Genomic DNA, 17843 nt, shown 5'->3' with positions numbered 1-17843 from the left:
AAGAACTCCAGCAGATTCATCGAAAAATATTATCCCTTAAGGAAACCATGCTGACATTGATCTATTTTACCATGTGCCTCCAAATAGCCTGAAACTAAATCCTTAATGATCAACTGCAACATCTTCCCAATCACTGAGTCAAACTAACTTGCCAATAGGTTCCTTTCTTCTGCCTCTCTCGCTTCTTGAAGAGTGGAGAGACATTTGCAATTCTCTAGTCCTCCGGAACTATGCCAAAATCAATTGATTCTTGAAAGATTATTACTAATGCCTTCACAATCTCTTCAGCCACCTCCTACAGAACCCTAAGGTGCACACCATCTGCTCCAGGTAATTTATCTACCTTCAGATCTTTCAATTCCTCAAGGACCTTTCCCTGGTAATGGCAAATTCACTCAATTTCACCACCAAACACTATTGAATATACAGCACACTGCTAGGGTCTTCCACAGCGAAGACTGATGCAAAATACTTATTCAGTTTATCTACCATTTCATTGTCCCCTATTACTACCTCTCCATCATCATTTTACAGTTGTACTCTTGGCTCCCTTTTACTCTTCATATATCTGAAGAAACATTTATATCCTCTATCCTCTATTATTCGCTTGCTTTCCTTCATATTTTCCTTCTTTATGACTTACGTAGTTGCCTTCTGTTGGTTTTTAAAAGCTTCCCACTAATTTTTGCTCTATTATATGCTCTCTCTTTAGATTTTATGTTGGCTTTGACTTCTCTTGTCAGCCATGGTTGCATCATCTTTGGGATACATCTATCCTGTGCCTTCCAAATTCCTCCCAGGAATTACAGCCATTGCTGCTCTGTCATCAACCCTGCCAGTGTTCTCTTCAACTCAATTTTGGCCAGCTCCTCTCCCATGCCTCTTAATCCCTTTACTCCACATCTAACTTTAACTTCTTCCTCTCAAGCTACAGGGTGAGTTCTGTCATGTTACTATCACTGTCTCCTGAGGGATTTTTTTTCACCTTAAGCTCCCTAATCATTTCTAGTTCCTTGCACAATACCCAATCCAGAATAACTGATTGCCTTGCGGGATCTACCAGAAGCTGCTCTAAAAAGTCATCTCATAGTCACTCTACAAACTCCCCTCTTGGGATTCAGCGCCAACCTGCCTGCATATTGAAATCCCCCATGATTATTGTAACATTGCCCTTTTGACATGCATTTTCTATCTCCCATTGTAATTTGTAAACCACATCTTTGCTACTGTTTGGAGGTCTGTATATAGTTCATATCAGGGTCTTTTTACCTTTGCAGTTTCGTTGCTCGACCCACAGTGATTCTACACTTCTGATCCTATGTCACTTCTTTCTAATGATATGATTTCATTTTTTTACCAACCTGCCTGTCCTTTTAATACAACGTACACTTTAGAACATTAAGCTCCCAGCTATAATCTTCTTTCAGTCACGGTTCAGTGATTCCCACAAAATCATAAATGTCAATCTGCCACTATGCTACAAATTGATCTACCTTATTTTGTATATGTAGTATGTATGTAGGCCTCCACTAGTCTCGATAGACCATGGATTTGCACCTTGGAAAGTTTCCGGGGCGCAAGTCTGGGCAAGGTTTTTTTTATGGAAGTCCGGCAGTTGCCCAAGCTGCAAGTCTCCCCTCTCCACGCCACCGATGTTGTCCAAGGGAAGGGCATTAGACCCATACAGCTTGGCACCGGTGTCGTCGCACAGCAATGTGTGGTTAAGTCCCTTGCTCAAGGACACACAGACAGCCTCAGCCAAGGCTCGAACTAGCAACCTTCAGATAACTAGACAAATGCCTTAACAACTTGGCCACACACCAACACCTTATTTTGTATACAGTGTGCATTGAAATCTAACACATTCAGTCCTGCATTCTTCGCCTTATCAATTTTGTACCCCTTTTACATTGCAACTCAACCTGTTGACTGCAGATTCGCCCTATTATCAGGCTCTCCTTGCTAGCAGTCTCCCTACACACTGCCTCTGTTTGTAAAGCAACTGCCCTATCTTCAGCCCTATCACTCCGGTTTCCATCCCCCTACCAAAATAGTAAACTGACACGCAGGATATTGGAACTCTGCTGGGCCCAGATGCAACCCGTCCCCTTTGTACAACATGTACCTCCTCCAGAAGAGGTCACGCTGATCCAGAAATCTGAATCTCTACCCCTTACTCCAGTTCCTCAGCCACACATTCATCTGCCAATGATCCTATTTTTACCTTCGCTGGCATGTGGAACAGGCAGCAATTCCCGAGATTACCACCCTGAATGTCCTGCTTTTCAGTTTTCTACCTAGCTCCCTAAAATCTCTCTTCAAGACCTCCTCACCTTTCCTACCTATGTCAATGGTGCTGATATGTACCAAGACTTTCTGGCTGCTCACCCTCCCCATTTAGAATACCGTGGACATGATCCGAGACATCCCCTATCCTGGCCACTGGGAGGCAACATACCATCCGGATGTCTCTATCTTGTCTCTGTTCCTCTGTCTATGGAATCTCCTGTCACCACTGCCGTGCTCTATACCTCGCCTCCTTTCTGAGCCACAGAGCCAGTGCCAGAGACCCAGTCACTGCGGCTTCCCCGGTCGGACATCTCCTTTAACAGTATCCAAAGTGGTATACTTATTACTGTGGGGAATGGCCACACAGGTACTCTCTACTGGATGCCCATTTCCCTCACTCAGTTACCTGCCTCCTGCAACCTTTGGGTGACTTCTTCCCTCTAGCACCTATCCATCGCCGCCTCATTCTCCCATATTTTCAGTGTGGCTATGTTCAGATATGAATGCCTCCAGCTTGATATGCCACAACCATACACTCATTTCAACCTGCTCGAAGGTTGTGGCACTCTCAGCTTCCAGTGCAGCCTCTCTAGTGACACATTATCATCAAAATATGCTGGAAAACTGGAGAGCAAACTCAAAAATTGGAATAAAATACAATTGTTGATTACTTTGGAGGCCTTTATGTTTTCTTAATAAGTAACGAGAAAGGAAGAGGAGGAAGTGGACCTACTTCCTCTCTCTCTCTCTCTCATTTTACAGCGGTTGGCATCCAGCTTAATGGTGTATTACTGCCACCTTCCGCTCTGGAGTGTGCAATAAACTCACATTCTAAATCCCTTCACCCACTCTCTCTCTCGCACAACGCACACACACACACACACACACACACACACACACACACACACACACACACACACACACACACACACACACACACACACACACACACACACACACACACACACACACACACACACCCCCCCCCCCCCCCCCCCCCCCCCCCCCCCCCCACACACACACTTTATCCTTCCATCTTTGGCCATCCTAGTACTCTTATTGCTGTTTATCCATCACATCCTATAAAAAACCCCTGTGCCCTTAAGAAAGCTAAAAATACCCTAACCTACGCTCTCTCACCCATGCCCAGCAACCCTTTTAATGTGAATTCCTGCACCCCCAATTCCCTTAGATTAATTCTCATCATCTCTCTCTCTGTATCACATATCTTATATCCATATAAGGATATTCTTCCTTCTATTAGCTGAAATGATGATAAGCCCAGTGAGCCAGTGGACGCTACCTACCTCTGCAGTGTAGATATAGATGATACTGAAGTTGGCAGAGACTAGGGCACGGAGAATGAACAGCAAAGTGGTCAGCGATCCCCTAAGAATGAAAAAAAAATCTGCATTAAGATCGCCTAATGACTCCAAAGGCCATTTCCTCCCTCTTACAGGCTTTTGACCTGATAGCTTCATTGTGATTTCGGAAAGAGAACAGTCGATTTTCCCACCATAAGTTCCAAGAGCAGCAACCTGAGGAGCGGTCTTCACTAATGTTGGGTGGTGGTTTAATAGAAAAGGTGGAATAGAGGGAATTCACCTGCTTCACTCCAAAAAGTGCAATGAATCTTTTATATTCAACTGAGAGGACAGGCAGCCCCTCAGCTTGATAACTTCATGAGATTCTCCACCAAACTCTGCAGTTCAATTACACGCTCATATCTCAATACTTTGGATATTCAGGGAATCAAAGGATATAGGGTTAGCATGGCTACACAGGGCTGTGTTACAAGGTCTTAGAGGAGGGTGTCGGAGGCATGAGCGGGCTAGTGGTCCTCTCACTTATTCTATCCTCAGGTTCCAGAACAAGCGGCACACCTGAGGACTGGGAGAAATTCAGAGTCCAGCAGAGGAGAACAAAGGGCTTAATTAGGGAAGGAAAAAAAGAATAAGAGAGAAAGCTGGCAGGGAACATAAAAACTGACTGTAAAAGCTTTTATAGATAGTGAAAAGAAAAAGATTGGTTAAGACAAATGTAGGTCCCTTACAGTCAGAAACAGGTGAATTGATCATAGGGAACAAGGACATGGCAGACCAATTGAATAACTACTTTGGTTCTGTCTTCACTAAGGAGGACATAAATAATCTTCCGGAAATAGTAGGGGACCGAGGGTCTAGTGAGATGGAGGAACTGAGGGAAATACATGTTAGTAGGGAAGTGGTGTTAGCTAAATTGAAGGGATTAAAGGCAGATAAATCCCCAGGGCCAGATGGTCTGCATCCCAGAGTGCTTAAGGAAGTAGCCCAAGAAATAGTAGATGCATTAGTGATAATTTTTCAAAACTCCTTAGATTCTGGATTAGTTCCTGAGGATTGGAGGGTGGCTAATATAACCCCACTTTTTAAAAAAGGAGGGAGAGAGAAACCGGGGAATTATAGACCGGTTAGCCTGACATCGGTGGTGGGGAAACTGCTAGAGTCGGTTATCAAAGATGTGATAACAGCACATTTGGAAAGAGGTGAAATCATTGGACAAAGCCAGCATGGATTTATGAAAGGAAAATCATGTCTGACGAATCTTATAGAATTTTTTGAGGATGTAACTAGTAGAGTGGATAGGGGAGAACCAGTGGATGTGGTATATTTGGATTTTCAAAAGACTTTTGACAAGGTCCCACACAGATTAGTGTGCAAACTTAAAGCACACAGTATTAGGGGTATGATATTGATGTGGATAGAGAATTGGTTGGCAAACAGGAAGCAAAGAGTGGGAATAAACGGGACCTTTTCAGATTGGCAGGCGGTGACTAGTGGGATACCGCAAGGCTCAGTGCTGGGACCCCAGTTGTTTACAAAATATATTAATGATTTAGATGAGGGAATTAAATGCAGCATCTCCAAGTTTGCGGATGACACGAAGCTGGGCGGCGGTGTTAGCTGTGAGAAGGATGCTAAGAGGATGCAGGGTGACTTGGATAGGTTAGGTGAGTGGGCAAATTCATGGCAGACGCAATTTAATGTGGATAAATGTGAAGTTATCCACTTTGGTTGCAAGAACAGGAAAACAGATTATTATCTGAATGGTGGCCGATTAGGAAAAGGGGAGGTGCAAAGAGACCTGGGTGTCATTGTACACCAGTCATTGAAAGTGGGCATGCAGGTACAGCAAGCAGTGAAAAAGGCAAATGGTATGTTGGCATTCATAGCAAAAGGATTTGAGTACAGGGAGGTTCTACTGCAGTTGTACAAGGCCTTGGTGAGACCGCACCTAGAGTATTGTGTGCAGTTTTGGTCCCCTAATCTGAGGAAGGACATTCTTGCCATAGAGAGAGTACAAAGAAGGTTCACCAGATTGATTCCTGGGATGGCAGGACTTTCATATGAAGAAAGATTGCATCGACTAGGCTTATACTCGCTGGAATTTAGAAGATTGAGGGGGGATCTTATTGAAACGTATAAAATTCTAAAGAGATTGGACAAGCTAGATGCAGGAAGATTGTTTCCAATGTTGGGGGAGTCCAGAACAAGGGATCACAGTTTAAGGATAAAGGGGAAGCCTTTTAGGACCAAGATGACGAAAAACTTCTTCACACAGAGAGCGGTGAACCTGTGGAATTCTCTGCCACAGGAAATGGTTGAGGCCAGTTCATTGGCTATATTTAAGAGTGAGTTAGATATGGCCCTTGTGGCTAAAGGGATCAGGGGATATGGAGAGAAAGCAGGCACAGGGTTCTGAGTTGGATGATCAGCCATGAACATACTGAATGGTGGTGCAGGCTCGAAGAGCCGAATGACCTACTCCTGCACCTATTTTCTATGTTTCTATGTTCTTTACATAGTCTACAAAATCAGGGAGTTAACACACTTGGATTAGGTAGATCTTTTAAACGCATCATTAATTGAAGGTTTAAAATAGATGGAAACTGGGTTGTCAATAAATTCCGCCACGAAGGGTCCCAAACCCTGCTGCAAACGGAGGAGGGATGGGCATGGGGCTAGCAGCCGCATCCCGTAAAAACACAGAGCTACAGAAGACTGAAAGACTTCATATCTGGGTGAGGAAGGATACACCAAGGTGGGCTACACCAGGCAACAACATGAAAGACTGGCCCAGAACAGAGAACTCTGTTGAGCTACTGTCAGAGGTCCACACTCCAGTAGGGGTAATGGGCTTAAGTAAGTGTTATGGATACTCAAGTGGTGTGATCAAATTCTAGATTGCAAGTGCATGCCTGGCCCTGATTAACGTCACAACTTGGAAGTGAAGTTCTTTCATATATCATCCCAGACATGACCTGAAGTGGTGTTTGAACCCACCACCTTATCTGTGGGGTGAATGCCACTAAGTCATGCTGGTTCCCATATCAGCACCTACTTCAAAGTTTCAACAGCAAACCTGCAAAATTTCAAAATTGAAAACATTTAAAAATTGACAACGAGTTTACAACACAGTCTATGTCTCTGGATCATGTACTGATGGAAAACCTGATTCCACCTTCCTGTTCTGGTCGCTGCTCTTTAAAGACACATCAAAGTAACGTTTAAACGTGACAGCTTTTTACAGTCCACTTTTGTCCATCCACTTCTCAGTTCACCTACCCCAAGTTTGAACTTCATCCCAATTTTATCTTTCTCTATTTCTACTCCCATGCAGACTAATTACAGAATCACTATTGCAAAAGCACCCTTCCACAGATACAACTTCAGTCTCCATATCTACCCCACAACTCAAATTGCCGTGGTTGCTCTAAAGATTTCTCTGAATCCTCTATGGGAGTTCTATGCACTTCAAAGCTTTCACACTGACTGTATCTGAATTAGCGCCCACTATACTGCAGTGGTGCCTTTGCACTTGTTAGATATGTGTTTACCTATATGCTTTTCCCTTCACTGTTTGCAAGAGTATCATACACTTCCAACAGTGAGAATGCTCCCATGTTGTCATTAGTTCAATCCATGTAAATGTGTAATGCTCCCTCAAATAGATCTTCCCTTCTCATGGCTGTGGACGTTTAATTAGCCATGAGTACCACCAACAACCTCTAACTGCCCACCAACCCCATCCTTGTTTATCCCTGACAACAGCTAATTGTTTTCCTTCTTACCTTTAGAGCAAGTGGTTTGGCATTAAGAAGAGAACTACTAAAACGGAGGGCAGAATCTGATAAGAACATGAATCAGAGGAACACTTTGAGCAGGGAATTCAATGTGCTTCTGCAAATATGGTTTTTCTGTATTCTCTACTAGAATAATTTCTTAAAAAAAGCTATTCCTAAAGAGCAGCTATCAAGTCACATGTTCACTAACATTTGGTTGCAGTTACTGCCACTTTTACTCTAGATTGTCTACTAATGCTTGAGAAGTTCAAGAACCTGTTCAGCTCGGTAGTCATTCCGAAACATTGCCACGGATGAACCACCTCATTCTAACAAGTTTGCAAACAAAGGGAGGGCAGCAATCTGCTCACATTATCATTGCACAAGGTGCCTGCCTCTGACTATCCTTAAAATCTCCATGATAGCCATAAAGAAAGAGTAAAAGAATGAAAACTTCTGAACCTTTGACGCCCTTACTAATCTAGAATCTATGAACCTCCGCTTTAAATATACCCAAAGACTTGGCCTCCACCGTCACCTGTGGCAATGAAGTTCACAGATACACTACCCTCTGGCTAAAGGAATTCCTCCTCATCTCTGTTCTAAAGGACATCCTTGTATTCTGAGGCTCTGTCATCCGGTCCTGGACTTGCCCAGAAAAGGAAACATCTTGTCCACATCAACAAAATCTAGGCCTTTCAATATTTGAGAGGTTTCAATGAGATGCACCCTCATTCTGCTAATCTTCAGTGAGTACAGGCACAGAAGCATCAAGCGCCTCCCATAACTTAACCCTTTCATTCCCAGGATCACTCTCATGAATCTGATCTGGACCCGCTCCAAAGCCAGCACGTCCTTTCTTAGATAATGGGCCCAACACTGCTCACAATATTCCAAATGCGATCTGTCTAATGCCTTATAAAGCCTCAGCATTACATCCTTGCTTTTATGTTCCAGTCCTCTCAAAATGAATGCTAACATTACATTTGCCTTCCTTACCACCAACTCAACCTGCGAGTTAATCTTTAGGGAATCCTGCTCGAGGACTCCCAAGTCCTTTTGCACTTCTGATTTCTGAATTTACTCCCTGTTTAGAAAATAGTTGACACCTTTATTCCCCCTACCAAAGTGCATGACCATACACTTCGTTACACTATATTTCATTTGCCCCTTCTTTGCTGATCCTCCCAATCTGTCCAAGTCATTCTGCAGACTCCCTGCTTCCTCAACACTATCTGCTCCCACCTATCTTGGTAATGTCTGTAAACTTGGCCAGAAAGCCATCACTTCCGTCATCCAAATCATTTACATATAACATGAAAAGAGGCAGACCCAACACCAACCCCTTCTGAATAACACTAGTCTCTGGCAGCCAACCAGAAAAGGTCCCCCACCTCTTTATTCCCACTCTTTGCTCCTGCCAGTCAGCCAGTATCTGAGCTGATTGTACCGAGAATAATAAAGTTACAGACGCAGGAATGGAGAGAATTATGGTGAAAGGTGGGAGTGGCAATGTAAGAGAATCTTGATAATTGACAGAGTGATGGATAGGTAGAAAACACTGAAATAATGACAGAAAGCATTATGAATGAAGAGCAGCAACAATGAAGGAAGGAATTGCAGCTAAATAATAAACATGGGGAAGAAAGGGATGGCAGATAAAGGACAGGTGTGCTGGAAAAGGAACTGTGGTTAAAGGACAGATATGTTGAAGTAAAGGCTAGTATGTAAAGTACAGATATGCGGATGAAAGGGAATGTGAGTGAAGAACAGTTACAAGAAGATAACGGATGGGTATGCTGAAGGAAGGATTAAGGGTGAGTATTAGACATGGTCAAATTTATACAGTGGAGATATGCAATGGAGAATGTAAGGCAGAGGACGAGAGGTGCATCGAACTATAAAATTGACTGCTGGGAGTGAAGTCGCAAGAAGATCCATGAAATCTTGTGTCACCTTTGGGAAACTCTTACTCCTATGTCCCAAGAGATGTTACAGAACATTCTCCATATGCAGCATCCATTATTCACCCTACCTGCTACTGCAGATGTTGAGGAGGAGAAAGAAAATACCGGAAGCTCCCATTGTTAATGCCAGACTGCGTCGTCTCCCCAAGGTTTCAATGATGAAAGGGCTAAATGGAACAACTGTGAGAAAAAAAAATAACCGGTCATTCTTTAGAGAAAGATAGAAATAATACAATTCAATTCATTTGGGAAATTATGGCTTCTAATCAATAAGCCTTGGCCTCAGTATCTTCTTGTGCAACTGGATCCTGGACTTCCTCACTTGCAGAGTCCAGTCAGTTCAGATTGGCACAACATCTCCTCCAGAATTACCATTAGCATTGTTGCTTCACAAGACTGTACGCTTAGTCACCTGCTCTATTTGATTTCTGCTTATGACTGCGAGGCTAAGCACAGCCCCAATACCATATTTAATTTTTCTGATGTTGGCCAAATCAAAGGTGGCGATGAATCAGCATAAAGGAGGGAGATTGAAAATTTGGCTGTGGTGCCACAACAGCAACCTCTCACTCATTGTCAGCAAGACCAAGGAACTGATTATTGACTACAGGAGTACAAAACTAGTGGTCCATGAGCCAGTCCTCATCAGGGATCAGAGGTGGAGAGGGCCAGCAACTTTAAATTCCTCAGTGTTATCATTTCACAGCAGCTGTCCAGGGTCTAGCAGGTAAATGACATTATAAAGAAAGCACAGCAGTACCTCTACTAGGTTAGATGATTGTGAAGATTCGGTATGTCATGTGAAACCTTGACCGACTTTTATAGATGTGTGGTGGAGAGTATATTGGCTGATTGTATTATGGCCTGCTATGGATCACCAATATCCTCGAATGGAAAAACCTATGAATAATAGTGGATACACCCCAATCCATCACATGTAAAGCCCTACCCACCATTGAGCACATCTATATGGAGCGCTGTCACTTGGAAGCAGCATCCATTAGTGGTTCAATGGTTCAATTTAATATCAGAGATTATGTACACCGTATACAACTTCAAATCCTTACTCTTTGCAGACTCCATGAAACAGAGAAAACACAACCCAAAGAATGAACGACAGAGAGACGTGAAAACCTCAAAGCCCCCACCCCTCCCCACACACACAAGCAGCAGCAAAAGCATCAATGAAGGACCCCCAACACCCAGGTCATGCTCTCTTCTCGCTGCTGCCGTCTGGAAGGAAGTACAGGACCATCAGAACCCTCACCACCAGGTCCAGGAACAGTTATTACCCCTCAACCATCAGGCTCTTGAATCACAGGGCATAACTTCACTCAACTTCACTCACCCTAATAACTTTTCCCACAACCTATAGACTCACTTTCAAGGGCTCTTCATCTCATGTTCTCAATATTTATTACTTATTTATTTTTCCCTCTCTTTTGTATTTGGACAGTATGTTTTTTTACACATTGGTTGTTTGTCCTGTTAGGAGCAGTCTTTCATTGATTCTATTGTGTTTCTCAGATTTACTGTGAATGCCTGCAAGAAAATAAATCTCAGGGTTGTATATGGTGACATATATGTACTTTGAGAATAAATTGACTTTGAACTTTGAGATTGTGAGAGATGTTAATATCAGCTAGCTAATAGAATGAAGGTACAGATGAATGAGTGGCTGAGGAAGTAGTACAGGCAGCAAGGGTCCAGATTTCTGAATCATTGGGATGACTTCTGGGGAATGTATGATCTGTACAAAAAGGATGAGTTAGACCTGAACCTAAGTGAGGCCATTATCCTTGTGGGCAAGTTTGCTAGAGCTGTTGCGGAGGGTTTAAACTAATTTGGCAGGGGGATGGGATAGGTGTAATAGGGCTGAGGATGGGATAGTCAGTATACAATTTGATGCAGTGTGTAGTGAGACTGTGCAGAGGACAAACAAATGATAAGGCGGAATGGCAGTCAGTAGGCTGGGAAGGCAAAGTCATTGAGTATATGTAAAGAGGAAGTTTAAAATGGAGATTCTTGATTCATCGGGGCGTCAAAGGTTACGAGGAGAAGGCAGTAGAATGGGGTTGAGAGAAGTAATAAACCAGCCATGATGGAATGGTGGAGCAGACTCGATGGGCTGAGTGGCCTAATTCTGTTCTTATGGTCTAATATGGCTTCTACAGATATGTTAAGAGTAAACAGATAGCAAAAGACAACATTGGTTCTCTAGAAGATCAGAATGATAATCTATGTGTGGAGCCAAGAGAGATGGCGGGAGATCTTAAATGGACTTTTTGCATCTGCATTTACACAGGAGATGGACACAAAGTCTATAAAAGTGAGGCAAACCAGCAGCAAGAACATAGACCCTATACAGATTACGGAGGAAGAGGTGTTTGCTGTCTTGAGGCAAATTAGGGTGGAAAAATCCCCAGGGTCTGAGGTTCCAGAAGAAGATGGCACTGGCAAACAATGCAACCAATTGTGACATCCTTCAGACAGTTCATGAAACTACTTCTTTCACGTCTTCTTTTTCTTTCAAATATGGTTCTGCTACTATTGGACCTGTGATCTACATTTTGGTGGTGTGCTTTCGGGCCAATTGAGGAAACTGTCACTTTGCTGCCTCCAAGGGTATTTGGTGAAATTTCAAGCGAATCATATGGCCTCAAGGCCAAGAAGTCTGGAGACGGGGTATAAACACACAATCAACTCAATTTCTCACCAATCTCGCCGTGAAAGCATCAAGGAAGATTGAAATTAACGGGGCGAGCGAGTGTTCGGCGTTGTCTACCAGCCTCTTACTTGCCGCTCCAGAACGAAGGTCCTGCATTTGAATGGTCCCTCTCCCCATTTCACTCACTGCTGATGGAGGATGGTGCTGGTGTCATGGGTTTTGGGTAAGGTTTAATTAATGTCGTTTGTAGACTAGACTCTGTAGTTCATGTTACGATGTCTTTCTGGTTTCTGGTCACTCCTTTCTTGCTGCTATTTTGGGCGATTTTGATTGGGGCAGACTGCAGCTAATGAATGACTCAGCAGTAGATCGATTGAACTGGACGCTTTCGGTGACATTGTGAGTTGGTGTTTTATATTCTGACTAATTCGTTCTTTTTTTGCTGTTTGTGTGATTTGTTTTTTTTTGTGTGCAGGTGGAGGGTTTGATTGATGGTTTTCTTTGAACAGTTTCCATGGTTTTGTTTCAAGGCTGTGTGTGGGAAGACGAATCTCAGGGTTGTATACTGGACACATCCTTTAATAATAGTGTACTCTGCATCTTGAAGCTTTGAAGTGTTCCCTTGGACTCTGTGGGAGGCAAGCGCAGAAATTGCAGCCACCCTAGCAGAGATATTTAGACCATAAGATATAGGAGCAGAATTAGGCCATTTGGTCCATCGAGTCTGCTCTTCTGTCTCATCATGGAAGATCCATTTTTCTTCTCAGTCCCAAGTCTCCTGTCTCCCCCTGTATCCCTTCATACCCTGACCAATTAAGAATCTATCAACCTCTGCCTTAAATATATATAAAGACTTGGCCTCCACAGCTGCCTGTGGCAAAGAATTGCACAGACTCACCACTCTCTGGCTAAAGAAATTCCTCCTCAACACCGTTCTAAAAGGACACCCCTCTGTTCTGCGGCTATGAACTCTAGTCTTAGACTCTCCCACCATAGGAAACTTCTCCACATCCACTCTATCAAGGCCTTTCACCATTAAATAGGTTTCAATGAGGTCACCCCTCAATCTTCTGAATTTCAGAGAATACAGACCCAGAGCCATCAACACACTTAATATGACAAGGTATTTAATCCTGGAATCATTATTCTGAGCCCTCTTTGAACCCTCTCCAGTTTCAGCACATCCTTTCTAAGATAAGGGGCTCAAAACTGCTCACAATACTCCAGAAGAGGCTTCACCAGTCCTTTATAAAATTCTCAACATTACATCCTTGCCTTTATATTCTAGTCCTCTTAAAATAAATGTGAACATTGCATTTGCCTTCCTCACCACAGCCTCAAACTGCAAATTAACCTTTAGAGAATCTGCTCAAGGACTCCTAAAATCCCTTTGCCCCTCAGATTTTCTATTTCCTCTCCACTTAGAAAGTAGACAACCCTTTCATTTCTTCCACCAATGTGCATGAGCATACACTTCTCATCTGCCACTTCTTTTCCCATTCCCCTCATCTGTCTAAGTTCTTCTGTGGCCTCTCTATTTACTAAAAACTACCTGACTCTCCACCTATCTTTGTATCATCTGCAAACATTGCAACAAAGCCATCAATTCCATCATCAAAATCATTGACATATATTGTAAAATGTATCGGTCCCAACACAGACCCCTGTGGAACACTACTAGTCACCAGCAGGCAAATAGAAAAGGCTCCCTTTATTCCCACTCTTTGCCTCCTGCCAATCAGCCACTGCTTTATCCACGCTAGATGCTTTCCTGTAATACCATGGGCTTGTACCTTATTAAGCAGCCTCGTGTGTGGCATCTTGTCAAAGGCCTTCTGAAAATCCAAGTACACAATATCAACTGATTCTCCTTTGTCTATCCTGCTTGTTACTTCTTTGAAGAATTCCAACAGATTTGTCAGACAAGATTTTCCCTTGAGCAAACCATACTGACTAGGGCCTATTTTAAAGGTGCCTCCAAGTACTCTAAACCCACATCCTGAACCATTGATTCCAACACCTTCCCAACCACTGAGTTCAGACTAACTGGACTATAATTTCCTTTCTTCTGCCCCTGCCCTTCTTGGAGAGTGTCGTGACATTTGCAATTTTCCAGTCCTCCAGAACCATTCCAGTATCTAGTGATTCTTGAAAGATCATTACTAATGCTTCCTAAATCTCTTCAGGCACCTCTTTTTGAACCCTGGCATGTACACCATCTGGTCTAGGTGACTAATCAACCTTCAGACCTTTCAGTTTCCCAAGAACACTCCCCTAATAATGGTAACTTCATATACTTCATACATGGTTTTGTGCATGGCAGGTTGTGTCTAACCAATCTTATAAAGTTTTCCAATGAATTTACCAGGACAGTTGATGAAGACAAGGCACTGGATGCTGTCTACATTTACCTTAGCAAGGCATTTGATAAGGTCCTGCATGGGAGATTGGTCAAGCAGGTACAGTTGCTTGGTATTCAATATGAGGTATTAAATTGGATTAGACATTGGCCTTGCAGAAGACACTATAGAGTAGTAGTAGATGGTTGCCTCTCTGACTGGAGGCCTGTGACGTGGTATGCCACAGGGATCAGTGCTGGGTCCACTGTTGTTTGTCATCCATCTCAATGATCTATTTGATCTAATGATCGAATGTGGCTACTTCGATTAGCAAATTTGCGAATGACACCAAACGCATGCGCAAAAGCAGAATAACATTCCTTGCTAAGAAAAAACAGATGCTTCCCGGAATTTTAATTTTAATTGCAGAGGTCATGAGAAGTTAATGGTGTAACTGTTGCAATGAATTTCTGGTTGTGCATTAGTACCTCGGAATTTGACATCCATTTATTATTGGATTTTAACTCCATGGATTTCAGAATAATTATTTTAACTGTCTAAAACTGCCTTATATGTTGGAAATATCAGGTGTATCAACCACTCCATTAGCTTTGAACATAAATGTTTCTTAACAAAAAGTTCAAAACTATGTAGCCAACATCTTGAAAACTGGCAATTACATGTAACAGAAGAATAATATTTTATCTTTTAAATGACATTTGATCGTATTCTTACACATGAATTCTCCTAAAGTGCTGATAATCATGGTCTGGTAATCTGCAGCTTCGAACATTTTACAATGGCAAGTTTCCAGTGAGTTATACACATTTGATCCTTCAGGAACACCACAGACAGGGTTGTTTTCCAAGAGTTCTGAGCTGGTTAAGACGAGCCCATAATAAGCGAATGCTGTTCCCAACCTACAGGGAAACACGTAGGCAAATTATATCAATCACTGTCTTCAGGTCAAGTTATTTTATTAAATAAATTTCACAACTTCTCTTTCTGAAAAAAAAAACTTTTTAAACAGTAGTAAATTGGCACAGTCCTGACACATTTGAGTCAAGTCAAGCAGGCTGAGTGTTTCAATATTCCCACTGTATTATTGACCAAACCATTTTAAGTTTTCATCAAACTGAGAGGTCAAGATTAAAAAGTGAGGATTTATTTTGACAAAGGAAAGTGATTAACAAGACATAGGAGCAGAATTAGACCACTCAGCCCATTGAGTCTGCTCTGCCATTCTTTCATGGCTGATTTATTATCCCTCTCAAACTCATTCTCTTGCCTTCTCACCGTAACAAAACCTCTAACTTCCTACTAATTTTTACTATATTATATGCCCTCTCTTTTGCTTTTGTGTTGGCTTTGACTTCCCTTGTCAGCCACTGTTGCCACATCCTCCTTTTAGAATACTTCTTCTTTGGGATGTATCTATGCCTTCTGAATTATTCCCAGAAACTCCATACTCTGCTGATCTGCTGTCATCCCTGCTGCTGTATCCTTCCAATCAACTTTGGCCATCTTCCTTCTCATACCTATGTAATTCCCTTTACTCACTGTAATAAGGATACATCTGACTTTAGCTTTTCCCTGTCAAATTGCAAGGTGAATGCTAACAGATTATAATCACTGTTTCCTAAGAGTTCCATCACCTTAAGATCCCTAATCATATCCAGTTCAGTACACAGCACCCTAGTAGGCTCAACCACAAGCTTCTCTAAAAAGCTGTCTCTTAGTCACAAATTCCCCCTCTTGGGATCCAGCACCAACCTAATTTTCCAAATCTATCTACATACTGAAATCCCCCATGACTATTGTAAGTTTGCCCTTATTAACCCTTACATACTGTTCATATTCTATACTTCACAGTATGGTCCGGGTCAATGGTTCCTCATAACAAGTGACTATACCAAATTTTGAACCACAGATCTATTTAGAATGTATAAATAGCCTATCTGACATTAATAAATGGGTGATTAATCCTTAATTAATGTTTCAGAGATCTAAAATCCATTTCAATAGATATGGGTCAAATTTGACCCAGAACAGCCTCAATGTACATAAATTTGTAGCACCTGTACAAAAGTATAACATTTTTAAATATTTTCATTTTTGCACATTTTGGGTCATTTTAGGAAAAGTCATCAAATTTCAGCTAAAAAAATGGCATTTAGGTTGTTTTTACTGCTGTCAAATGTCAAAACGGATCAAATTTGACCCAAACAGTATGTAAGGGTTAAATGACTCTATGTGCTGTTGAAATTTATATCCTACATCTGGCTACTGTTCGGGGGCCTGTATATAACTCGCAACAGGATATTTTTATCCTTGCAGTTTCTGAACTCTATCCATCAAAGATTCTACATCTTCTGCAGGACTTGATTTCATTTCTTATCAACAGAGCCACGCCAACTCCTTTGTTTACCAGTCTGACCTTTCAATACAATGTGTATCCTTGGATGTTAAGCTCCCAACTACAACCTTCTTTCAGCCACAACTCGGTGATGCCCACAATGTAATACCTTCCAATCCCTCATTGATCATGTGTAAGATCATCCACCTTATTCTGTACACTGCGTGATTTCAGATATACCATCTTCAGTCCTGTATTCATCATCCTTTTCGCTTTTGCAACCATGTTACACGTCACCTTATCCACTGACTGCAATTTTGCACCATTATTCGCCTTTCCTCCATTTCAGCTGAAGACATGGAAGGGAAGGAACAAATTTGCAGAACAGCAGCCTTTCTTCAACCTAGTTCATGAACTTCTTGCAATTGTCCAGTGTTGGTCCACTAAACTCACCACTTAAGTTAAGCGCCCAACAGTGTGGGTGATATATGCTAATAATTCTTCCACAGAAACTGGGCTCATCAGAACTGAGTGCTCAGTCCTTCAATATGAATTCTTGCTCAAAATCTTAAATATGCTGTACATTTAAAAAAAATGTACTTCCCTACCTTTTTTTTTTCCCTATTTCAGTCTTTTCCTCTTTTTATTTCCTTCTCCATGTGACTTGATGTAGAATTCAAGAACTCCATTTATCCCCCTCCCCCACCAACCTTCTCGATCATGGCTTCTATTATATTTATTATATTATATTTCCAGTGAAATAAATGAGGCCATTCAGTCCATTGGATTAGTGCCGGCTCCAAGCACAGCATTCTCATCAGTTCCATTCCCCCCACCCTTATATACCTCCACCCCTGCAAAATATTCTCTCACATATGCCCGTCATTTCTTCCTGAACAACACTCACAAAATGCCGGAGGAAGTCAGAAGGTCAGGCAACATTGACTGAACGAAATAAACAGCTACCCACCATCCCCCTCACCTGGCTTTACCTATCACCTGCCAGCTTGTCCTCCTTCCCCCCACCCCCAGTTTCTTATTCTGGCTCCTGCTCCCTTCCTCTCCAGTCCTGATGAAGAGTCTTGGCCAAAGATGTTGATTCATTATTCCACTCCATTGATGC

The 17843-nt window shown here is 42.3% G+C and overlaps 1 protein-coding gene across 5 annotated transcripts in view; it reads right to left on the bottom strand.

Annotated features, from left to right (window-relative positions):
* Window positions 1-17843, bottom strand: part of svopl (SVOP-like) — a 128770-nt gene that overhangs the window by 9518 nt on the left and 101409 nt on the right. For all 5 annotated transcript variants that reach the window (XM_073058975.1, XM_073058977.1, XM_073058978.1 and 2 more), the window contains 3 exons: window positions 15100-15284; window positions 9426-9537; window positions 3597-3678 (listed from right to left, as the gene is read on the bottom strand). In XM_073058975.1, the coding sequence (XP_072915076.1) occupies window positions 3597-3678; window positions 9426-9537; window positions 15100-15284 (379 nt within the window). The remainder of the gene's footprint in view (window positions 1-3596; window positions 3679-9425; window positions 9538-15099; window positions 15285-17843) is intronic.

Source organism: Hemitrygon akajei, chromosome 10 (assembly GCF_048418815.1).
Source record: "Hemitrygon akajei chromosome 10, sHemAka1.3, whole genome shotgun sequence".
In the NCBI taxonomy this organism is placed as follows: domain Eukaryota; kingdom Metazoa; phylum Chordata; class Chondrichthyes; order Myliobatiformes; family Dasyatidae; genus Hemitrygon; species Hemitrygon akajei.
This window is presented reverse-complemented; position numbering and strand designations above follow the sequence as displayed.